Here is a 25,169-nt window from a genome sequence, read left to right on the forward strand (position 1 = left end):
CTTTTCTGGATCCTTGATCTTAGGAAGAAAGAATTCAGTCTTTCAGTGTTAGGTATGATGTCAGCTGTAGGATCTTCGGTAGATGCTCTTTTTGTGTTTGAGGAAAATACTATTTTCCCCTAGTTTATTACTGTTTTTATTCTGAATATATCTTGAATGTATTATGGATATTTAAAAATACTATGAAGGAAGCTAGATTACTCTTTTTTAGTTGGAAATGAGGTAGTATGTGAATAGTAAAATGTTAAAGTCTGAATGTTATCTAATACAATACTAAAGGAACTGGAGATATTAATTACTTGGCCCTGAATCAACTTCACTTATTTCTCTGTATATAGGGAAAGACTTATGAAAATCATACATGTGAATATTCTTTTTTTTTCTCTTTTGACTTTTTAAAATAAATATTCCTTTAAACATTAAAAAAAAAACCCCACTTTGTCAGTAGCTTTATTGGTCCTGCCACTGATGCTGTTTCCATAAAACTGATCCTTGTTTTCCTGTCAGGGAAAAAAAATATGTCCTTGCAGATAGAGTCATGTTTCTTATTTTATAGTGCTTTACATTCTCTTAGAGGTTTATTTTTGTTTTGTTCTTTTTGTTTTTTTTTGGTATTAGCTATATCTCCTTATATTGCTGAGCAGCCTACTTCTCTAATCTCGTTTCAAAAATAACACTTAAAAAAATGGTGTTTATAGTAAAGTTACAAGAGCAATACCGAAAATCTCTTCTTTCAGCCATTTGCTGGGAAGCTATTTACTCAATGCCTCATCATTCCCAAATTTCTTCAGTGTCTGCAAAGTTATTCTCTTATACAACCCCAATATAGCCATTAAACATGGGGCATTAACAGCTGCACGGCACTGCCACCTGGTCTGCGAGCCGCCGCTTTCACGTTATTCCTGTGGTGCCCTGTATTTACAGTAGGGGGACCAATTTTGTAATCCCTTCTTGCATGGACTTTTCAGATGTCTTGAAGACTCCCTTAATCTGGACTAGTTTTTGTCTTTTTTCTTGGCTTTTTATCTTTGACATTTTTGAGGGGGTGTAGTCCAGTAATTTGAATGTTTGTTCTCTAACTTGTGTTTTTCTGATGTCTCTCACGAGTAGGTTCAAGTTTTGCATCTTTGGCAGGAATATCTTTGAAAGCAATGCTGGTTCCTCTCCATGTGTCCTGTCATGTGGCACCTGACTTTCATTTGTCTCATTATTGGTGATGTTAACTTTGATCAATTTGTTAAGGTGGTGTCTGCTGAGTTTCCACACTGTAAAGTTTATTTTTTCCTTTAGGATGTATTTTGTGAGAGTTTTTTTGGGGGAGTGTCAATTTTCTATTCCTTATCAAACCTTGATGTTTCTGGAACTCCTGTGCTCTTGCATCTTGCTGTGTTTTTACACGGATGCCTGCTTGTCCTTACTGGATTCCAGTGCATTCTGCACATGTTCTTCTAAAACTGCATGGGGCCATCCTCCTGCACACACACCTCCCTCTCTCACCTTGTGTGTGCTTTTGGCAGAGCCACCTTACCTCCCTTTGGTTTTGATACTCCATGCCAGGCTGCCCTTTCATGCACCTGTCCATCTCCTTGTACTGTAGTCCTGACAACCCAGGCTGGGCCATCCCCTGCAGGGATGCCTGTCTTGCTCTTCTCAGTCTCTGCAACTCTGAGCTGAGCTGTCTGCCTTGGTGGGTGCTCTCACTTTGCTCAAACTGTGCTATCTCATGTCAGACCACTCTCCTTTTTGACCATACTCACGCTCTTTGTTTCTCGGGCACTGATACCCCATGCCACCATCCTCCTATACAGATACCTTCCTCATTCTGCTTGTGCTCTGACACCCTTTTTACTGCGGATGGGCTCTGATACTCCTTGTGCTGCCTCTCACCTTCCCCTAGTACTGTTGCTTGCTTCTTTCAGCCCCACTCAGTGACTTTGTAGTAAATCGATAGAGAAGGGTAGAGAGGGTAAGGGGAGTTCCAGTTTTCTCTTGGTGGTTATATTCTTAATTAGCTTATATTCTTAATCAGCCCCTGTTACTTGCTTTCTCACCTCTTCTTTCTACTTATAACTCTTTTCACGAGGAGTAGAGGTAATTTGTAATATCCTAAATGTAAAATTTATTTTCCTTAGAGGAAAATAGGTGAGTGTATGTATGAATAAATAGCTTAGTTTGGGGCATTATGAAAGAGAAAATGCCTGTACATGGGAGTGAGTGAGGACAGCTCACATCACAGTCGCTTCCTCAGAGGGAAATTGGTAGTGCAGAGTCAGTTTAGCCTTGAGAGTAAGTGATCCATCCTGGCCTTACCTCCCAACTTCCTGCTTATGATGCCTTTTTGCAAGTCACGACATTTTTCTTACCTGTTTCCTCATCCAGAAGGTGGAGATTATAAATACTTACCTCATGGGGATGTTGTGGAGCTCAGATGAGATAATGTATTTAAAAATGCTTTGCAAGTGGTAAAATGCTATGCAAATGTGGTTATTGAGCTCTAATTTATTGCATAGTCACATTGAAATCTGTAGGAAATCAAGTCAAGCATTTCAATTGCACTTGTGACTTCTAGGCAAATGCCCTCTGATTCATAAGGTGGAGAAGAGGTCAGCAGAGTGTTCTGCGCTGCCACTTTAAGTCCATTGTTCTGTCACCATTACTCAATCAGGCGAACACTCCTCTTTTGAAGTCCTGACCGCTTACTATGCCTGTGTGACATATTTCCATCTTCTTGATGATTTTTACCCCTGCTGTAAAATAGCCCTCCTCACCCCATTGCCTGCTGTCTGTCATCCCTGGTGACGTGGGCATCCCTGATCTTAGATGAGTTCTTTCATGTGTTTACAGTTGCTTGTGGTGCGGTCGCTTGGCGTGGATCACTGGATAGTCATCTTAAAGTGAACATCATGTTTCCCACTGAAGCTACATTCTCCTCCTCTGATCTGCTTCTCTGTAGAGCTTCTTCCTTTGTTATGGTGTCTCAGTGTCTCTCTCTCTCTCTGTCAACTCTCCAGTTCAGAAACCTTTAGCTCCTCCCTCTGTCATTTCCCATATCCAGGCAGCTACAAGTACTTGTATTTTTATAAAAGCCTCTTTCCTAATTGAGCCTTTGTTTTCCCATAATGAACAGTCTACCTTTGGTCCTATTACCTAATCCCTGAACTATTATTGAAACAGCCTCCTTCAAGGCCAACATGAGAACCGTAGCTTTCCAGGTCTAAGCTTGGGCTGCTGTTGAATAATTAGATGAAGAAGACTTTTGGGGTTGGAGCCAGCTTTCTGAGCAGCCAGCCCTTCCAGATGAGCTAGTCAGGTGATGCAGAAAATGTCTCTAGATCCCTGTAAGAACCTCCAGATGGTAGAGATCAGGCCTGTGGAAGATCTACCGCGTCGGGCCTTCTAATTTATTTTTAATGCATAGGGTTTTTTCTTTTTCTTTTTTTTTTCTATAATTATTATTCCTGTAGGATGAAAAAAACATCTTTCATGATATTTTTGTAAGTGTAGTTTTTTTACTGGTATACAGTGACCTGTAGATTGAGAGGTTGCCTGGTGTGTGTGTGTTCCTTTTAGAACAAGCAGCTCTCCTGGGAGAAATACTGGATTCTCTGTCAGACCTTCACAACCACCTCTACTGAAAGTATTTTTCTAGTGGTAACTTTTTGATTGCTGACAAGAACTAGTCCGTTTGCCTCTTGTTTGGTCTTGATGCTTATTCATTAACATGGCTTTCTGTGTCCTTGATCTTTGCTTGTTTGTTCATTCTTCCTTCTGTTTTCTTTTTTTCCCTTCATTCCTTTGTTCTTTCCTTCCCTCTATCCTTCCTTCCTTCCTTCCTTCCATCCATCCACCCATCCATCCATCCATCCATCCATCCATCCATCCGTTGACGGTGATGGCATACTCTCCTCTAAGTCCTGAGGTTGGCCCTGGGAGTGTAGCATTGAGGGTCATAGATTGGGGGAGACATATCTAGGAATATTTGCCACGGAGTGCCATGAGCTCATTTGTGGGCATGGGGGAAGCAGTGCTTTCCTCTTTCTGAAGAGGGTGGGGACAGCCTCTTAGGGCAGGTGACATGCAGCCAAGCTGTGAAAGGTTGAGTAGGAGCCTGCCAGGGGCAGAGTGGTGGAAGAGGCATTTAGGCAGAGGGCCCAGAAATGGAGAACAACGAGGGTATGGCTCGAGCTTGTCTTTAATGTGTTTTTTTTTTTTCTTTGTATTTAAAACTTTTTTTTTTAATGTATTAAAACTGCCCTATTATATACTGTTGGAAGTGTACAATTTGGGCAGCCCTGTGGCTCAGCGGTTTAGTGCTGCCTTCAGCCCAGGGCATGATCCTGGAGACCCGGGATCGAGTCCCACTGCATTTTTTAGCAGTTGGATTTTTAGGCTCCTGCATGGAGTCTGCTTCTCCCTCTGTCTGTCTCTGCCCCCCCCCCCCCCCCCCCCCCCCCGCCCTTTGTGTGTCTCTCATGAATAGATAAATAAAATCTTTTTTTTTTAAAAAGGAAGTATACAATTCAGTAGCTTTTTGTATACTCACAGAGTTGTGCATCTATCACCACGTTCAATTTAAAACCTATTCATTACTCCAAATAGAAACTCCACATCTTTCTTCTCAGTCCACCAGGCCTTCGCAGCCCTAGGCAGCGACCAGCCTCCCTTTTTGTCACTATAGATCTGTCTCTTTTTTCTTTTAAGACTTTATTTATTTGACAGCGTGCGCACAAGCAGGGGTGGCCGGGGGTGGGGTGGGGGGCAGAAGGGGAAGGAGAAGTGGACTCCTGGCTGAGCAGAGAGCCCCACACAGGCCTCTGTCCCAGGACACTGAGATCATGACCTGAGCTGATGCTTAAAATTGAGCCACCCAGGTGCCCCCTAGTATTGTTTCTTCTTTTTGTTGCTACTTATTTTTGGTCTCAAATTGATAACTCATATTTGTAATTTTAGAAAGTCTGAAATTACTATTTGGGGAATATTATTTATGGATAACTGTTAATCAGTTGGACAATTACTAGATGCCTACTAAGCGTATAGCCAGCTCATTTTTTTTCTCTCTAGGGATTGTATCAGAATATCTAACATGGGTGGACTCTTGACACATCAGAATAGACTGGCCTTGGAGTCCTTGACTCCATACATTCAGCTTCACTGTTTTAGTCAGAGATCTTTGGTGTTCTTTGCCCTTTGGAGTCTAGCGAACCTAGACCTAATCTGTAACTTTATCTTTTATTTGGATCTTTCCTGTCTTGGCAGTTTCCTATGGGCTTTTTTCTTTTGATTACCACCAAAGTGGTAAGTTTTGATCTAGTAAGTTTCCAAGATTAAAAATCCAGAGGTAGCTCTTGTATTTGAGATGATATTCAGCATATAATGTAAGCTTTACTTCAAGGAGATATTTCTGTACTCTAGAATTTGTCTTAGAAATTGGTCATCAGGGTGAATTGGTCATTCCCAGCAGATGACTCAAGTTATTGATTTGTGCTGCACAATTGAGGGTTTGTATATCATTCTGAATGAAAACCAGATGTTTTGCATATTTACTAGTGAGTCGTTTTTCTTGGTTATAATTTGCTCCTTGGCTACACAGAACTCTTTTTCAGCATATTACTTTTAGACTATTTGAATCAGGAAGGAAATTTTCCATAGAATACATGAATTTAAGGTTATGATTAGACTGGTTGCTCTGGAAAGTCATCCTGGCAGTTTTCCCCTATCTGGCTCCATGCTTGCTGTATCTATCACCTCCAGCACTCCCTCTGCCAGTGCAGACTCAGGTAACCCTATCACCATAGTTCATACGCTCTGAATTTCTTTCTAGTTGGCTGCATTGGATCATTGGTGTGCCCCACCATATCAGATGTGGTTGTGGACACCAGCTCTGTGTCACCGTCAAGGACTTACTAGATGAGAAGGAAATAGTGGCAGGGCAGAGGGTAGAAAATCTATATTTGCTAGTGGGGATGCTGATGAGGAAAGTGGGGAGCCGGAGGCCACCAGTGGGGCCTAGGGCCCGGGGAGGAGGATCAAGAGGGTGGAGATGACGATGAGGAAGCTGAGGTAGACTGGAGCAAATGGGCAGCAGGAGATGTTGAGGATGATGATGTTGATACCAAGAAGCAAAGACCGATGAGGATAACTAAACAGCAAAAGGAAAAATTAAACTTAAAAATAAAGGCCACCTTTACCCACTTATACTCCACTACCTGTGAGTGGAGAGCCTGCTGTAGACAGTGCCACCCATGGGTGCTCGGCACTGCAGCATCCAACCACAACCGCAAAGCGGATTTGCAACAGGGAGGAAGACAGAACCCAAACTGCCATGGCCCTGTTGTTTTTCTTCAACCTACTTTAAAAAGGAAAATTTGTGTTTTTAATTTACATTTTATATTTTAGTCCATCTTGTGAGGGTTCAGCCATTAAAAAATGACCTCAGACTATCAAACCAGCTGTGGAGCCTTCTCTGGCCTACTTCTGACTTTGCTTGTGCTGTAACCATGTTCATATAGTCTCTTAAGGAGGGAATATAGCCACAGGTCTAACCCCCAACATCCCTAGCTTTCTGTCCTGTAAGTAGTTGGCTTTACAACATGGTTAAAAAAGGCCAAAGATAAAAAGTTTTTGTTTTTTTTTTTCCCTATTCTGTTTATGCAGTTGCTGTTTATTTTCTTGGTCTGTTTAAGTGTGAAACATTGTTGTTCAACAATATACTGGAATTGTGTTTTGCTGAGTTCTTGGAAAAAAAAGACATAGTTGCATTTTTTAGCAGCTCTGTTTTTTTGTATGTAGTGAATTATCAATAGTGACTTATTCTTTCCCTTACCAAAATAGGTTTTCAGCTTGCTGCCAGTAGGATGTATCTAATGAACCCAGTTTTCATTATCCATATTATAGATTACCTAAGCCTGTTAAAACAAAAAGCTCCAGCTTTTCCTTTGGGTCCTTGATAGTTTTTTTTTTTTTTTTTTTTTTTTAAGACTTTATTTATTTGAGAGAAATCGAGAGACAGCATGAGTGGGGTAGAGGGCAGCAGGCAGAGGGAGAGGGAGAAGCAGGGAGCCTGATGGGGTCTCGATCCCAGGACCCTGAGATCATGACCTGAGCCAAAGGCTCCGCTGAATGAGCTACCCAGGCGCCCGGTTCTTTGATTGGTTCTAAGTCACCTGACTGCAGCTATAGGGAGGCAGGAGGCTGTTGCCTAGCCTGGGAGAGACATCTTGGCTCATACTAGGGTAGTGACAGTAGAAGGAAGTAGAGGCATTCCTATTATTTTGGAGGTAAGATATCTTGGGAATAATTGGATGTACTGTAGGGATGGTAATGGGAAAGGTGTGATTAAAGGTGGCTCCCAGGTCTCTGGTTTCAGCATTTGGGTGGATGTGCTGTTCAGAAAGATGGGAGGATTGGAAGAGGTTACGTTCAATCATTTGCCAGTGGGCTCTCAGATACAGTCTCTTGACTTTCTTTGTGCTGCATGGAACTGCCTCTCACAGTCTTCTCTATCTTTTGGCTTTTGTGGGTCAGAAAGGCCAATGGGAGGCACCGATGGAAACCTGGAGGGTAGGAATGGGGAGAAGAGAGTGTATTTTCCTCTTGTTTTTTTGCTCTGGATTGTGTCCAGTTTCATTCCTGAGGCTTTGCTCCTTCTTTTCGCTCCTACTTTGGCATGGATCCTTTTTTTTTTTTTTTAAGACTTTATTTATTAATTTGATTGGAAGAGAAAAAGAGAGAGAGAGAGAGAACATGAACTATAGGGGTGGGGCGGAGGAGCAGAGGGAGAGGGAGCCAGATGTGGGGCTGGGTCCAGATCCAGGACCCTGGGATCATAACCTGAGCCAAAGGCAGATACTTCATTGACTGAGCCATCCAGGTGCCCCCTCATGGATCATTTTAATTACTATTGTAAAACAGATTGTGAAAACATGGCTATTCCATTCTGTGCATTACATAGTCACTATGGAGAACAAAGAATGGGATGCAGAAGAAAAAATCCATTGACCAGAACTTTAATTTTACTTTTTATTGGTTTTAAGAAGTTATTTTTAAACATGCACCTTAACAGCACTTTTAAATTCTCTTACAAAAGCATACTATATTCTCTGACTTCGCAGTAAGGCATCCAATGATTGTACCATAAACTCACTCCCTGGGTATGATTAAGCATAATGGACATTTAAACTGTTTGGACTTGTCTTCCAGAGTTCCATGGTAAAGAGACTCCCTCAAAATGCTTGTGGGCTTAAAATAATCAGTGTTTTTTCCCTATCTTCATTTTGTTCTTAGTGAAATTTTTTATTGTTGTTTTTGTATTAGCTCTCTTAGCTGCCTTACTTAAATCCACGAATAGGCTTCTCTCTGTGTTATGTGCATCTCTTCTAGGTGACTTTCCAATGGAACAGTTGTGTAAGATAAATGTGTTCTGGGGATCCCTGGGTGGCGCAGCGGTTTAGCGCCTGCCTTTGGCCCAGGGCGCAATCCTGGAGACCCGGGATCAAATCCCACATCGGGCTCTCAGTGCATGGAGCCTGCTTCTCCCTCTGCCTATGTCTCTGCCTCTCTCTCTCTGTGACTATCATAAATAAATAAAAATTAAAAAAAAAAAAAAGATAAATGTGTTCTGAGTGTGTGCATATGAACCATGGCCACCTCTTTTGTCATGTGGCCGTTATGTGCAAGCCTGAGGGTGAAGGGAAGATTGGTTGCTGTGAGAGTCAGCCTGTGCTTTGGAGCAATGATCCTCTGCTCATTATTAATTCTCTCTTGATTTGCATGTCTCCCACGGATTACAGAAGGCCAAGAGCTGACATGTTCAAGATCTTGGAAATTTTGGAAATAGCCAAACAAGTTCCTTTTGAAGCCTGATTATTAGTCGTCTTAGAAAATACCATGAGGCAACCTCAAGGCCATGTAATACTTCTTTACTTTGTTTTTAGATATTGTCTGTATTATTTTTGATCAAGAGGCAAAGAACCACTAATGAGGCATTCTAATTTCCTTAAGTTTATAGTTTCTGGAGTCAGTTTGTCTGGATTTCTAATCCTGTGCCCCCCCCCCGCCCCCCCCGCCTTGCTGTGTGATTTTAGGCAAGTTACTTTTCCTTTCTAAGGCTTAGATTCCCTGTCTAAAATTAGAGTAAAAATGAACCTATCTCAAATTGGGAAGAGTAAGTGGGGGAAAAAATGAATATGATATGCATGTTCATTGCTGGATGCATAATATGTACTCAATTATTTTAGATTTAAAAATAATTTTTCTTGTGTACATAAAGAAATAGTTTGGAAAGTAATGCATTTTGATTAAAACAAATAATTTGTTTCTCCTTCCTCACCCTCAGAGTAGGTGGTGTGCCAATGACCATCATTTTCTTGGTTCAATGAGTATAAAAGCTCTTAGCAGTGGGGAGAGAAGTCCCTCAGAAAATGTATATCAGGTCTCTGTTTTCATGATGGATATCAGCAGGAAAATAGCTTTTTATATTCTCACCTTAAAATGAGAGAACACTATTGATTATAAGCTCTCTGGAAAAGGAAACTTAAAAAAATTTAAAGTTTGATTTCATTTTCTTAAATGAAAAAAAGCGATACATACTTTAAGAAATTCAAGCACTACAGATGGATGTAAATGAAATATTAACATATTCCTTCTCAGGATTAAACGTTATTCAGTTATAAAAGTAATGCCCATGCAAGTTTGAAAATGGGAAACAGAAAGAATATAAAAGGGGCACATGAACAGCTTGCCCTTCATCTGACTCCCAAGGGCAAACATCTCAGTGTTATGTATATGCTTCCAGAAATTTTCTTTGCTTAGAATGGAATTTCCCTTTGTAAAAAGCATATACAAGAACTCCTATATGTACCTTGCTTTCTTTTACCTGATGATTTAATAAAGATTATTATAAATCATTTACAGATGTATCTTGTTTTTTGGACAAATCAGTGATATTTTAGCAGTAGTCTCATAATTTATTTAAACAGTTTCCATACAATGGATATGTAGGCTTTCTAGATTTTTTTGCTTTGTCAGTAATGTTCACAGAGATTTAAAAAATTGATTAGTTTCTGTATATATGTGTATGTATGTATGTGCATATAGAGGTGTATATAAATATATACGTGTGTGGTGCAAGTAGTCTACAAGCACGTGTTAGAGAAGTTCTGATGCACATTTAAATTTTTGAGAGCTATTCTCACATTGCGTTCCAAAGCTTTTCGTGAGTAGAGATTGCCATCAGCAAAGTTGCCAGTTTCTCCATTCCTTTGCTAGCACTAGATAGTGTCATACCTTTTAATATTTTCCAATTTGATATGAGAATATAAGATTTTATTTCATTTTGCATTTAAAAAATTGAGTGAGATCTATGTGTATCAGGATACATTCCTAGCAGATCAACGATCTACATGTAAAACCATGTGTGTATTAGGAGAAAACATTGTCAATCTCCCTAGTGATGGAATAGAGGAAACTTGTTAATTATGACTCAAAATCCAGAAGCAATAAGAGAAGATGTTGATGAAAAGCCCTGTTGATTCTCTTGTCCACACACCGTCGTCCTGTTAGTAAATGTAAATGTCACCACAAGCACCTGAAAGGCTCAGGCCTAAATTCTTTCCATGTGCTTTTGAACCCTGCTGATTCCTTCTTGTACTGTTCCCATTTAATCTATCTGTGAATGCTCTTGATTCTGCCTCCAGAATAGGCCCGCATTTGCTTCTCACTTTTGCCATCGCTGTAATCCCAGCACAGGTTACCATGCTCTTCACTTAACTCCTTAGACCAATGCACCAGCTTCCAATTGGTTTTCTTTCCTATTCCCCCATTGCCTTTACTTTTGCCCCATTTACAGTCTTCATGGCACTTCTAGAATGGGCTTTCCAAAGTAGAAATTAGCCGTTTGAAACGCAGTGGTGATTTCCTGTTATATTTACAATACAGCACTCTGGTTGCTGCCTGCCTCTTGGCCCTTCCTATACCAACTTTCCCTGTGTCTTGTCACACTGGTCTCTCTGATACCAGAACACGACAAGCTCTCTGTTTCATGGCCTTTTACTTGCGGGATTTTCTTCTTGAAATGCTCTTTCTTCTGGTCTTTGCATGGTCTTTTATTACTTGAGTCTTAACTCAGATTAACTCCTAAGTGAGGCCAATTATTCTTTGCCCTTTACTGTCTCTCATCACCTTGGTAGCATTGACCAGTACCTGAAATTACCTTGTTTTCATCAGGCTTCTTCCTCAAGACTTAAACTCCTTGAAGGTAGAAACTCTTCTTACAGCCATATCCCTTGTTCCTAGAATAGAGCCTGGCACGTAGTAAATCTTCATCGTGTTATGGTGGTTTACTGACTACATTTATGCTTATAAATAGCATGTTCTGACAATATTAACTGAGTTCGGAAATAACTGGATAAGAAACTCTTTTATGTTTTTTGGAAAGGACATTCTCTTTGGAGGGGTGGTTAAAAAGTTGTGTAATTTTCTAGACATTTTGGTATATTCATTGGATTCCTGTTGATTGCAGTTAGATCACCAAGCATAGTATTCCCTTTATTTTGAAAGTCTGTACATTCCAACATTGGCAACATTTCAGACAAAGTAGAATAATTTGCCTTATTTATTGCTGGAGTTCTCCTTGAGAGGGCTTTTGTTATAATATGTATAGTGAGAGTTGTCTTTACAGTGAGAGGTGGCTTTAAGGTGATTGAATAGAAGAATGTGCCAGGATACAAAGCTGGCATCTGACACAGTTCTGTCTTTATGTTTTTGTTTGTTAATTTTTTTAAGTTTAATTTTTAAAAAAGATTATTTATTTTAGAGAGAGCATGCACACATTTGTGCAGGCAGTGGGACAGAGGGAGAGGGAGAGAAGCTCAAGCACACTCCACACTCAGCATGAAGCCCATTGTGGGGCTCAGTCTCACCACCCTTAGGTCATGACCTGAGCTGAAATGAAGAGTTGGATGCTTAACTGACTGAGCCACCCAGGCGCCCCTATTTGTTTATTTTAAACAAATGCCTAGCCTTTATTTTTTAATCATTAGTTAACATCTATGACTCTTTCTTATCTGTGCAATGCATTGCTCAGAGTTTAGCTTGTCTTTTAAAAAATCAGCACTCAGTATTTGATCGGCATCTACCATGTACCAGGTGTAAGTGCTGAGCATGTAACTGTGAGCAGGGTCTCAGCCCTAAATATTTGTTAAATAAATTGGTTATTCTCTTGAAGATAATTCGTAAAGGTTAATGTTGCCTTCAGAGCTTTACCAGGATGGGAGAAGTGCCATATGCATGTGGTCCCACATAAGCTATCATCCTTCTCTCTTCCTGAACCTACTTGCACCTTGTTGAGCATTCCATGCATATAAATGTTTATTCTGTGTCCATCAATCGCTGTGTTAGGCTCTGGGCATTCAGAGGGCAGCAGATAAAAACGTTGTCTTCAGGCGCACCTGGGTGATTCAGTTGGTTGTTTGCCTTTGGCTCAGGCCATGATCTCGGGGTCCTGGGATCGAGCCCCATGTCAGGCTCCCTGCTCAGTGGGGAGTCTGCTTCTACCTCTGCCTCTCCATTCATGCTCTCTCTCTCTCTCAAATAAATAAAATCTTAAAAAATATATTATCTTCTATATTTCTTAAATAGTAATACAGACAGGCTGGAAAAATGAATTATTTTAATACAGGATGTAAAGTACTAGAATAGTCTGTTCACAGTCTACCATGGGAGTGCAGAGAAGAGGCAGCTATGACCTCAGGCTGCAGCTGAAGAATGAGTAGGAGTTAGTTGGGTAGATAGGAAACAATGATATTCTAGCCAGACAGAGTAGTGCAGGCTTTAGGAATTTCAGGGGATTTGGTATGGCTGGAGGGACAGATGAATGTAGGGAGAAGTTAATATTGAAGCTGGGGAGCTGGCTGGATCTGGAAGGGCCCTGAATACCCTGGAAGTCATCAGAAGATTGATATTAGAGGAATGTCTTCGGGTGTCATTGTGGGGAATAATTGGGAGGGAATGAGGGGCAATATGTAAGTACCCATTGTTTCTGAGTTTGAGCAGGGAAGTGACATAGCTGGATTTTTTAAGTAAAAGGTCCCTCTGACTGTTGGCAGGGAAATTAGACCATGGGGTGTGGGAGGAGGATACACATGGAAGGAATGAGATGGGTTAGGAGGGATAAATAGTAATAAGCACTTTCCCTTGCCTTTAATTGATCTGAGAATTTTTTATTCTTGTCTCTAAAAATATTTCATCATTTTTATGCTAAAATGTTTGGTAAAAATGTTTTTATCAATTTACTAAAAGCCTTGCTGTGCTCGCCATCCCTTTGACGTCATGCTTTCCCTTGAAATTCCCTTCCCAGGTAGAGAAGGTGCACGCAGACCTCTGTTTTCCTGGTTCTTCATGTCATTGTACCTTAGCTTCTGTTACTACCTTAGTAAACATTGAGGGTGCTACGGTCTTCAATGTTGGGTTTTTTTTTTTTTTTTCATTGTGATAGTCCTGTTTCAGTGTGTACGTGCCATTAGGCAACAAGGTATTGGAATAACCAGTAAACACTTAAGACATTTACAGAGTCCTTTCATAGGTTTGATGGGTTTGAGTTATTGATTGCATTGCCAGTGAGTTTGTCACAGTATGGTGGTAGCATCCCGTCCCTTACCTGCGGTTTCAGTTACCCGTGGTCAATCACAGTCCAGAAGCAGATGATCCTCCCTGTGACATATTGTTAGAAGGTCAAGTAGTAGGCTAATGCTGCATCCCAGTGCCTGTGTGTTCACCTCACTTCATCTCATCACATAGACATGCTATCATCTCATTATGTAGGCATTTATCATCTCATGTCATCATAAGGAGAGGAGTGAGCATAATATAATAAGATATTTTTACAGAGAGAGAGAGACCCGCTCACATAACTTTTATTACAATATATGGTTATAATTGTTTTATTTTATTATTAGTTTTTGTTGTTCTCTTTTTTTAAAAAAAATATTTATTCATGAAAGACACACAGAGAGAGAGGCAGAGACACAGGCAGAGGGAGAAACAGACTCCATGCAGGGAGCCCAACGTGGGACTCTATCCCCAAACCCCAGGATCACGCCCCAGGCTGAAAGCAGGCACTAAATCACTAAGTCACCCAGGGATCCCAGTTTTTGTTATTCTCTTACTGTGCCTAATGTATAAATGAAACTTTATCACAGATATATAGGTGTAGAAAAAACTATAGTGTATATAGGGTTCAGTATTTTTTTAAAAAACATTTATTTATTCATGAGAGACAGAGAGAGGCAGAGACATAGACAGATAGAGAAGCAGGCTTCCTGTGGGGAGCCCAATGTGGGACTTTATCCCAGACCCTGGGATCATGCCCTGAGCCAAAGGTATATGCTCAACCACTAAGCCACCCAGTAATCCCCTGGGGGTCTTGGAATGTGTCCCTGCAGATAAGATGGGGGGACCACATACATAATAATATTTGATCAAACCGGTGAGAGGAATGAAAGGCTCATTTTGAGGTAAATCATTAACTTTTTCAAAGGCAAATTCTATTTTTAAAAACTTCTTAAGCTGCAGAATATTCAGTATATGATAACATCTGTGCCTAAAACATATTGATATAGTCCTAAAAGGGACAGCTAATTTGCATATTCAGAAGTAAGATTAGGCCAGTTCCACTTTAGTTTTTGGAAGTTTTAAAATACTCTCAAGTATGGAAAAGAAAGGAAGAAAATGCTTATTTGTTAAAAAATATTTTAAGTGAAAAGCTACAGTACAGGTTACAAATTTTTATATTTGTTTCTCACAACTATTTGCATATGTTGTACAGCATTTAGCTAGTGTAATGCAGTTGCGTGCTTACTTGACTGTCCACCTCTTCTGTGTATCTCAGTGCTGTTGGAGGAAGATCTTGGAGACTTTTGAATGATTAAATGTGATACTGAAATTTCTTTCTTATAATTTGTTTCTTTATAGAAAATGCATCAGAGGCAGATTTATGGCTCCTGAATAGTTGTACTGTAAAAAATCCAGCTGAAGACCACTTTAGAAACTCAATTAAGTAAGTGGAAGTTGTTTTTTTTTTTTTAAATAAGTGAAGTTAAGTTCAGGAAATCCACTTTAAAAAAATTTCCTAATATAAATATTTAGTATGTATCAAAAAGAGTATGAATTGGACTTGGTAAGATTCTACTGTTTTGACGTGATTTGATAAAGAATGAAACTTTATTGTGGACTTTTCTGATAGGTGACTTGAATATTGGTGACGTTAGCTAATTAAAGGTGATTTGAGTATTTGTTGAGTATCCACGATGTCATTTTGTCAGGGAATCCAGTCCACACTTTGGGCTGACTTGAAACAGTCCTTCCCTCTTTTCTCTTCCTGCCCATTAGCACTAGGCTAGATGCTAATAATACCCACTCTCAGGGAAATCACAGTTCACTGCAGGAGAATGTCATGTAAGTCCTTGCTTCTTACTGTTCTCCCAGGTTCAAGGAGAAGAAGGATCCTTTTTCGCATGTACTCTAAATCACCTTCTCAGAAACCTCGCTTTATAAGTTATGTCCTCATTTTTCTGTGTTTTCAACCTCAGCTAACCCCACTGATGCCTTTTCCTGCTTAGTGAAACCTGCCAGGACCCTCTTTTAGCTGTTGTCCTTCTTGCCTTTCCAGCCAGACTCCTCCTTGCTCCACACTCAAGCTCAGCCTGTGGGTTTTATTGTGAAATACATCAAATGAAGTATATCAGAATTTTATGAAACCTGTACAGTTTATATAGTAATAAACTTAACACCAGTATATCCACCCAGCGTAAGAAATGTAACATTGCCAAGACTTTAGAAACCACCGTGTGTCTCTGAAACACCTCCACGAAGTCATCTTTACCTTGATTTTTGTGAGTCATTGTCTAACTTTTATTAATAAGTTTATCATTTATGAAGAGTATCTCTAAAAAATGCATGCTTTAGTTTTGTCCTGATTTGGACTTTATTTATTGGACTTCATGCTGTGCGTGTTCTGAGATTTACTTTTTTTCTTCAGCATTAGAATTTTAGTTTTATCCATTTGATGGACATGATATAACTGGCTATTCTTACATTTCACTGAATCAGTTTGTCATCTTATTACTGATAGAGTTTTCCCAGAGTTTTGCTTTTGTGAACACTGCTGCTGTGAATATTTTGAATGCCTTCTCTGGTGTCCATGTGCAAGAGTTATTTTAGGATATGTGCCTCAGAGTTGAATTACTGGATAACAGGTATGTGTGTGTTCAGACTTTAGAAATGTCAAACTCTTTTTCCTGAATGGATGAACTAGTGTTTACTCCCAGAAGTAATGGAAGTGTGTAGCTGTTCTGCATTCTTGCCAGTTCTTCATGTAGTCAGACTTCTAAATTTTTGCCAGTCTTGTAGTAGAGTTGATATTCCATGGTGGTTTTCATTTGCATTTCCATGATTCCTAATGATGCTGAACATCTTTTTATATGTTTAGTGGGCATTTGGACTTCTCTTTTTTGTGAAATGGTGTTTTAAATATTTTTCCTGCTGTCTTTTTACTATTTATATCCTTTATTTGTCTTTATTTGTATATTTTATTATATGGGTCTTTCATATTATATGTATGCTATTTACTAATCTTTCCATGTTATACATGGTGCAAGCGTCAATTATGGCTTATCTTTTCACTTTCTTTAATGGTATCTTATGATGAAGAGAAATTTTCGCTTAAATTTTTTTTTCTTTTGGGCCTGTGCTTTTATATTTAAGAAGTCTTTCTTCCTTGAAGTTAAGATATTCTCCAGTATTGTCTTCTAAGTGTCTCATGGTTTTTACTTCTTACATTAAGTTTATAATACAGGTACAGTTAATTTTTGTTTGATACCAGGAAGGAGGTCCAATTTTATTTCATTTTTTTTCCATTTAGACACTATCATTTATTGTTTTTAAAAAATCCATTCTTCTTTTGTCTGTGTATTACCCAGTCTGTCATGTTGAGTGTCTATAAATGTTTGGTTCTGTCCCTGGGCTCCCTGTATGGTTCCATTGACCTCTTTCCTTATTCTGGCACAATTCTACACAGTGAGTGATTAATATAGATTCATATTAAGTTGAGATATTTGTTAGATATCAAGAGTGTCTTGGCTTTTCTTGGCCCTTTGTCTTTCCATATAAATTTAATATCAGTTTCCGAGTTCAACAAGGAAAATACTGTTGTGATTCTGATTGTGATGACATTGAATCTCTTGATGACTTTGAGGAGAGAATTGGCATCTCTCTTCATTTTGAGTTTTCCAGTCCATAAATTAAGATATTTAGGTCTTCTTTGACTCTCTAGGAATGTATAATTTCTTCATATAGCATCTGTACATTTCAGCTCTTTTCCCTTAACAATGTAGGGACAACCACATTGTTCCAGTACTATATATTATTATTTAAAAAAAAATCTGTCCTCCTTTTACCCGTGTAGAATTTTTTTTTTTCATTGTTATACTTCTGTACAAGGTAATTTAAAAGAAATACCCATTTTCTAGCCATGTTTGCTCCCTTGGTCTCTCAGGATTAATTCCTGCAACAGTACGAAGGGTGGCTGGGCACAAGAAAGAGTATATAGCTCAGGGGCCCATACCAGGAGAGAGTTATAGTAGTTCAGAAGCTGGTGGCCTCATCTCACATGGAGGCACTCAAATTTGGAAGGAAGGAATCGACTTAAGAAGGAAGAGTTCTTTATACTTTCAAAATTGTTGAGTATGACTTTGAGACCCATGGGTAGAATGTAGTAGGGCATGACCGACAGGGAGTTCAGTTAGAGGGAAGAAGTGTTTTGATTTTGTGCTGGCCATTATTTGAAATCGAGGCTAAATACTCTAATGATGATCGTGTTTGATCCTCATCTAGTGCCTTCCATGTGTTAGGCACTGTTCAAAATGCTTTACTTCAGTTGGATCTCCCCTTGCTGAACTCTTGCAGTCTCACTGAATCGTAGGTTATAGTTTTATTCTGCTTTACAGATGAAGCGGCATCTGTTTTTCAGAGGAAGTTCTCTAAGGCTGTTCAATTAAAAAGTGGTAGAGTTGGGATTTTAACCTAGGCAGTCTGACCAGAGTCACTGTGTTTAATGATTTTATTACTGTGCTTCCTAAGTAAAGCTGTCAGGTAAGTAGTTATCAGAGACCAACACTAAAAGATAGAGATTTTATGTTTTTTGCATAGAAGTGATGGTTGCATGTGATGGCATCCTCAACTCAGAAACCACAGAAGGAGCAGAGAAGAGTTCTTACTTGTACCATGGTGGGAAGCAGAAGAGGGTGGCAGTGATGTGGGGTGGCACAGGGGAGTTGAGTTGTGGTGAGGAGGAGGAGTTGTTGTTGTTGTTGTTGTTGTTGTTGTTACAGAAGCTGCTCATTTTCAAAGAATGCCTTCCATTTTATGAGAAGTCTCTCATGTCCCCAGGGTATCTACTCTTTCCCTCTAGGAAAGGTAGATAAGATGTAAAGATATTTTCATGTTGCTGATACCCTCTTAGTACAGAGTCCAGAGAATTTAGTTTCTGTGATTCTCAATTTTGTAGTATAACTAATGGCTGTGCTGCTAGACTGTTTCTGAAAGTTTATTTAAAAACTCAGATATAATTTATGTCATTGGGTTTTGTTATCTACATAAACCATGAGTGAATGTGGTTCTCAGTAATGATATGGTGTTTGAATGATTAAATGCAGTAATCCCATAAGAAAATTGTCATTTGAATATTGTAAAGTTGGTGGTAGCAAGCATAGTTTCCTTTAATGCACTCTTATGCTTGATTGAAAGGAAATGTAAAAACAGTATTACAGGTGATTAAATTTTTTTAAAAAATGATTTTGAAGGCTTTTGATAGTCAGAATTAGTTCTTGTTTAACAGAACACCTATGCTAGCATTTGATTTATTTCCAGAATAAATATAATCTGGTAAAAGACACAAATAACAATTAACACTGAGAAGATGTCAAATTCAAGCGACCTGTATACATCTGGATGCCTTCTCCCTTGTCATCACCATCCCTTCATGAAGAAAAATGAAGATGGAGAGTTCATAAACTCTAGTTTACCTTAAGTCATGCAACATCCTTTCCCTTCAGTCTCCTCTCTCACTTTTTTTTTTTTTAAATGATCGTGGGACAGCATTTACATTGAGGGAGAGTCTGATGGACTGTTTCCCTTCTCCTTTTTCTGCTTCGCTTAATCCCTTATGTTCAAATTCAGAGATTCACAAAGATGAGCTGAGGTCTATTTTTTTTTAACTTAGATCTCGTACAAATAATGATGGCTTAACTTGCCACTTATTTCTGAGTGTCATCATTTCTAATCTCCTCCTTTTGTGCCCTTTCCAGTGTATTTCTGGTATTTAATAATTGTTTGTCTTTAATTACTTATCACCTCATTTTTATCTCTCAAGCCACCACGCACTTAGTCATCTCATTTTAACAGGAGTGAAGAAAGATAACTCTAAGGGATTTACTGTCTTTTATTTGATTAATACCATTAATATTAAGGTTCATGAATCATTGATCTCATTGATTGAGATCCATGAATTGTGAAATCCTGACAAGACAGACATGGACTGATAACTCCCTCCCCCCTCCCCACCCCGTGGTGGTGGTGGTGAAACTTTACACCATATACAGTATTGTAGGGAGTGTTATTTAATGTTGGTCAGAGAGAATATTGGTTTAAAATTATTTGAAAGTCTTCATTTTATAAACTAGTGCTGATGAGAAAATGTTTAACCTTTAAGTAATTCCCTAATCTGGGCAAGGTAATGTACCTGATATGAAAATGGCCATCTGTATTAATCTGTAGGCTGTACTGCTACATACTTTTTTTTTTTTTTTGCTACATACTTTATATTGGCTCTCTTCTAGTTGATTTAATTATGAGGGGGTATTACAGTGTTTGTATTACTAGTATTCAGATTGATAAAAGAGTAGGAGTTTTAAGTAGCAAAAATGGAGTTGAGTGATTTTGGGGGGGGAGGGGCTGCCTTTTGAACTTTGAAATCTCAAATGCTGTTGCCTTTGCTAATTTTGAAAAAAATCGCTAATGAGCCCCATATTTTGTGATGGCAGCCTATTGAATGTATACTCTTTCTTCTTGAGCATTTGCTAGTTACCCTGTCCTTGTTTTATTCATTACACCAATTTGATTTAGACAATATGGCCTTTAACTTGAGGGGCTCTTGAATAAATGAAAAAGATCAAAAGTTTCAAAAAATAAAATTTGCTCTTAATGAGAGTATCAAATAAGAGAACTCCTTTGGTTAATGCTTTATAGAAATGTGGGATCTTTTCTGTGCCACCTAAAGGAGGTCATTCAGAGGCTGGTGAAAATAAACACATCTTGTGTGTTCTATATAAATGACAGAAAGAATAGCCAGCTTGCTTTGATCATGGACTGTCAACCTCTGTTTGACCTTGTGCATTATTAACCCAAACGGGCAGTGCGGTGTAGCCATACCGATAGTGGATAGACAAGAGTCACTAGTTCTTTGAACCACCTTTCCTCTAGAAACAAATGGTCATGTTGAAGGGATGGTTTAGACATCTGAGTGGAATTACTTGAAAGAACAATTAGAATATAAGGAGGAGTGAACAGAGAAGAAAGGTTTGTGTTGAGACAGAGACTGTTTGCTTTATATAACATCTTTTGTCTGTAGGAGAGCTCCTTATATACATTCTGTTGATAGAACATAGAAGTTATTGGTCATTCTTACTATGAAATTATGTTTTTGCTTTATGTAGATTTAACTTGGGGTCTTCATTGTGAATAAAGATTGGGGAGGTAGCACAGTATTGTTTCAACTTGAATATGTGAAATGTTTTCAAAAAAGCTAACATTAAGACCAGAGAAGTGCTTGGCCTTTTGGTTAGTAATTATCCAGCTTATAAGGAAACAAAAACCTCTGCTGATTCTGTTATTAACCTGGATTCACTAGTAATCAGGTGATCATTTTCCTTTTCAAATAAAAATAATTGGCACTGGAAGAGAAAAATAAGAGTAAGCTTTAGTTTTGGCCTTTTGCAGAATACTGGACAGATAACACAAGCTGTTCTGCTAAACTTAGCTTTTAATACTGTACGTTGTTGATTTTTTTTTTAAGCTTAGATGTTTTGATTTTGGGTATTCTAGTTGTATGAGATGGCTTTGGTTCATTGTCAGTTTTAGGTCCTTGTGTAAACTGTCCGGGGCAGCCATCTGAGTCCCCTCACAGCCTCCTTGCTTCAGTTTTCTCTGCTAACCAGAAAGCTTCCCTCCATAGGGAATGCTAATTTAGAATATTGCATTCAGAATATGCAGTTGGGCTGCGTATGTGTCTTACACCAGGTGTGGGTCTCAGAACAGCGCTGTGCTGAACGACTTTGTTTCCTCCTACTGTTATTTTTTCATCTCCTTCACTTGTTTAGATACTGGGTGCTGATGAGTCACACATCTCTATTTCTGACCCCTATCTTCCCATCCAGGATCCAGACCCCTGTATCCTACTGCTTCCTGGACTTCTGTATTTAGATGACTCAGGGGCACCCCCGGTCATTGGGAACCCCTGTGTTAGGCACCTCACCCTTTACCCAGCCATCACGTCCTCTCGCCTGTTGCCTTGGCTGTTTGCTTGCACTGCCGTCTTCCAGATAGTCTCTGAGTTTTCTTTGATTACTTTGAAAATATCTTTTCCTTCCTTCCTCTCTTTGACCCCTCTTCACCCTCTTTTCTTTTGCTCGTTGTTATTAGTTCTTTATGTCTTAGGTGGTAATAAATATTCCTCTTGGAACTTGCAGTGAAGTGCTGTGTTCTCATTTTTCCTTGGGCTGCCATGAACTAAACACGTCTTTTTTTTTTTTTTTTTTAAAGATTTTATTTATTTATTCATGAGAGACACAGAGAGGGAGAGAGGCAGAGACACAGGCAGAGGGAGAAGCAGGCTCCATTCAGGAAGCCCAATGTGGGAGTTGATCCTGGAACTTCAGGATCACACCCTGGGCCGAAGGTGGCGCTAAACCGCTGAGCTACCCGGGCTGCCCTAGACACATGTCTTTTGAGTATAATCCTTTCCCTCCATTCTGGTCCTTAATGCTGCAGGTATGATACCCATTGTCTCTTCTTAATTTTGCGGTAGAACTTGAGCTTGCTCTCAGCTTCTTTTCTGTGCCCCTCCACGCTTTGCTCTCCTTCACACCCTGCCATGGTTCCTTCCCAGGCGCAGAATGAAGATAAGATTTCTCAGCATAACAAGGTCTTCTTTAAAAATTTCTTTCTTGCCTCCCTCTCTAACTTTTCTTGCCACTCTTTCATGGAATTCTTCTTCTCTTTGCATTATATGATTTTGTGTTTTATATACCCTTCCTTTCCCCTGGAATATGCTCCCCTTTCTCCTAAATTTGTGCATGTGTGCAAGTGTGGCACTTATACCCACACAGGGATAAGTCTGTAAGGTCATCTCCCTTCTAATTCCCACCCCTTACCTCCAAGGTCTGCGGAGTTAATCACTCTCTATTCTCTGCTACTTCTTAATCCCATACAAACATCTATTGTTGAATATTACATTTTATTGTTTGTTTACATATTTGGCATTCTACTAGATTGCGAGCCTTGAGGTCAGGTTACTGACCTCAGGAAAATTCTTCTCTGTGCAGTTTGTGACCCTCTGACTCTACTGTGTAATAATGATCTTTTTCTTGGGAAACAGAAACCATTAATAGACTGCTTGTCAACTCTTCCGAGAATGGTCCCTGAAGGCCCCTGTGAATCCCCCGACAGAGATAGCCTGTATATTTGCAGAGAGGAGAGACAATATTCTAATTTTCAGATGTCATGTTAAGGGACCCTCTTTTTAAGAAGTCATGCTGTTTCCTTTTTATGTTTTACCTGTAAACTAGGAAGAAACCTGGCTCATGTCCTAAATGAGGTAAGAAGCTTGTATTTGTCATTGGTACTCTGCATTTTCTTTCTAGAGGGAAGATGTAAAGGGGGTAAGAAATGTTTTTTTTTGTTTGTTTGTTTTGTTTTTTGAGTTTTTTTTTTTTTTGAGTTTTTATTTAAAGTCCAATTAGTTAACATATAATGTAATATTAGTGTCAGGAGTAGAATTCACTGATTCATTACTTACATGCAGCAACCAGTGCTCATCACCATCCTTAATCCCCATCATGCATTTAACCCATTCCTCCCACCTCCCCCCAGCAACCCTCAGTTTGTTCTCTGTAGTTAAGAGACTGTTTTATGGTTTGCCTTTCTCTCTGTGCCCCCCTCCCACCAAGTTCATTTGTCTTGTTTCTTAAATTCCATATATGAGTGGAATCATATGGTATTTGTCTTTCTCCAACTGACTTATTTCGCTTAGTGTAATGCACTCTAGCTCTATCCACATCATTGCAAATGGCCAGATTTCATCCTCTTTTGATGACTAATATTCCATTGTATGTATGGTGTGTGTGTGTGCGTGCACGTGTGTATGTGTACATATATATATGTACATATGATATATATATGTACATATGATATATATATATCACATCTTCTTTATTCATCAGTTGATGGACATTTGGGCTCTTTCCATAATTTGGCTGTTGATAATGCTGCTGTAAACATCAGGGTGCATGTATCCCTTCGAATCAGTAGTTTTCTATCCTTTTTGTAAATACTTAGTTGTGCAATTGCAGGATTGTAGGGTAGGAATCCTTGTCCCTTCCTGGTCACTTGGTCAGGCTGGCAGAAGTCCAGCTGTGAATGGCAAGACCTTGTTCTCCCTGCCAAACTAAGCAAGCTGGGCCAGCTTTAGGACCTTGACCCTTGACACAATTGAAGCATCTCATCTTGCGTCAGAGGATAGAAAAGAAAGGTGTAGATAAAAACCTGGTAGTGTTTGGCTTTGTGTTTGATACACAATTATAATTACTCAGCACATGTTTGTACAGTTAGGTTGAACTGATCCTCCTTTTTTGGGGAAGTGAGTTTAGCATTGTTCTATCTGTACATAAGCATGTCATCATTAATGTATTATTCTATGTTAAGTGTATAAATTATATACTGTAGCTATATTAATATCATAGCATTTATTTTACATTTGGGTGTTATATTGTTTAGTTTCAAAAAACATCAGGTAAACCATCAAATTTAAAAAAATCAACATGGCTGTTGCAGGGTAGGAAGCAGAAGCGCTGGTAAGGTTACCTTGAGAAAGGATAATTGTGAAGAAGCCAAATAGATCTATGCAGACAGTGATACTGTTGAAGACCATATTTCTCTGGAGTTGTTTACAAGTTAGGTCTTACCATCATACCATGTGTGAGTTCATATTATTCAAGTCTTAAGGCATGGTTCTTTTTAGTCTGTTTTCTGTTGTTGCAAGGACTTTGTAATTTTTTTCCCCCATCAGCTAGTCTGAGGTTTTGGAGGAACACGCTTTCTGGAAACATGAATGAAGAACTCTCTGTTGATTCCTAAAGTGAAGGATGAGAGTTATAAAGTTCAGAGCAGATTTTGACCAGTTCCTTGTTACAGGCTTTAGGTAGCTTGCCTCCTAACTGAGGGAGAACATGGAGATGAGTGGTAGTATCGGGAGATTATTATGTGGTGCATCCCATTGAGAAACTTGATGGGAAATAAAGGAGAAAATGTATTTTGGGGTTGAACTTCTGATGGATTTAAACAAAGTGAGGGAATAGTTAAATTAACAGTTGAAGGATTAGTAACTTATTTTTCAAATCAGGAACAGAAAAAGTTCAGATGTGGTAAAGTCATCTTAAAATGCAAAACTGAGTTTTGCAGTTATCTAAAATCTTTTTGGTGAGCAGTATTTTGCATATTTCATGATTACTGTTACATCAACAGTTGCTTTGTTTTGCAATTTTAAGCAAGAGAGTAAGTGAAAGAGGTCAGTGTATTATGTACTGGCAACAGCTGGCTGATAGTGTTGAATACTTACGTAATTAAATATATGTGTTGGCTGTTGTCCTAACGACTCTGTAGGTGGAGGCCCCAGAAAGCATGCAGAAACTTGCTTTAGCAGGATTAAAGAAGAAATGAACATGATCTGAGCCTGTGCTTTCAGCCAAAAGTGATTTCCTATTGTTTTGGTTTCAAAGACATTCTACTTATTCTTGATGTGTATGTTTATACAACAGAGAAAAAGACTCTTGTGTTTTTTTTCT

The 25,169-nt window shown here is 39.1% G+C and overlaps 1 protein-coding gene across 1 annotated transcript in view; it reads left to right on the forward strand.

Annotated features, from left to right (window-relative positions):
• CDKAL1 (CDK5 regulatory subunit associated protein 1 like 1) overlaps positions 1-25,169 on the forward strand; it is a 635,724-nt gene that overhangs the window by 91,862 nt on the left and 518,693 nt on the right. The window contains 1 exon segment of the mRNA NM_001284447.1: positions 14,968-15,052. Coding sequence (NP_001271376.1) covers positions 14,968-15,052 — 85 coding nt within the window.

Source organism: Canis lupus, chromosome 35, assembly GCF_011100685.1.
Source record: "Canis lupus familiaris isolate Mischka breed German Shepherd chromosome 35, alternate assembly UU_Cfam_GSD_1.0, whole genome shotgun sequence".
Classification (NCBI taxonomy): Eukaryota; Metazoa; Chordata; class Mammalia; order Carnivora; family Canidae; genus Canis; species Canis lupus.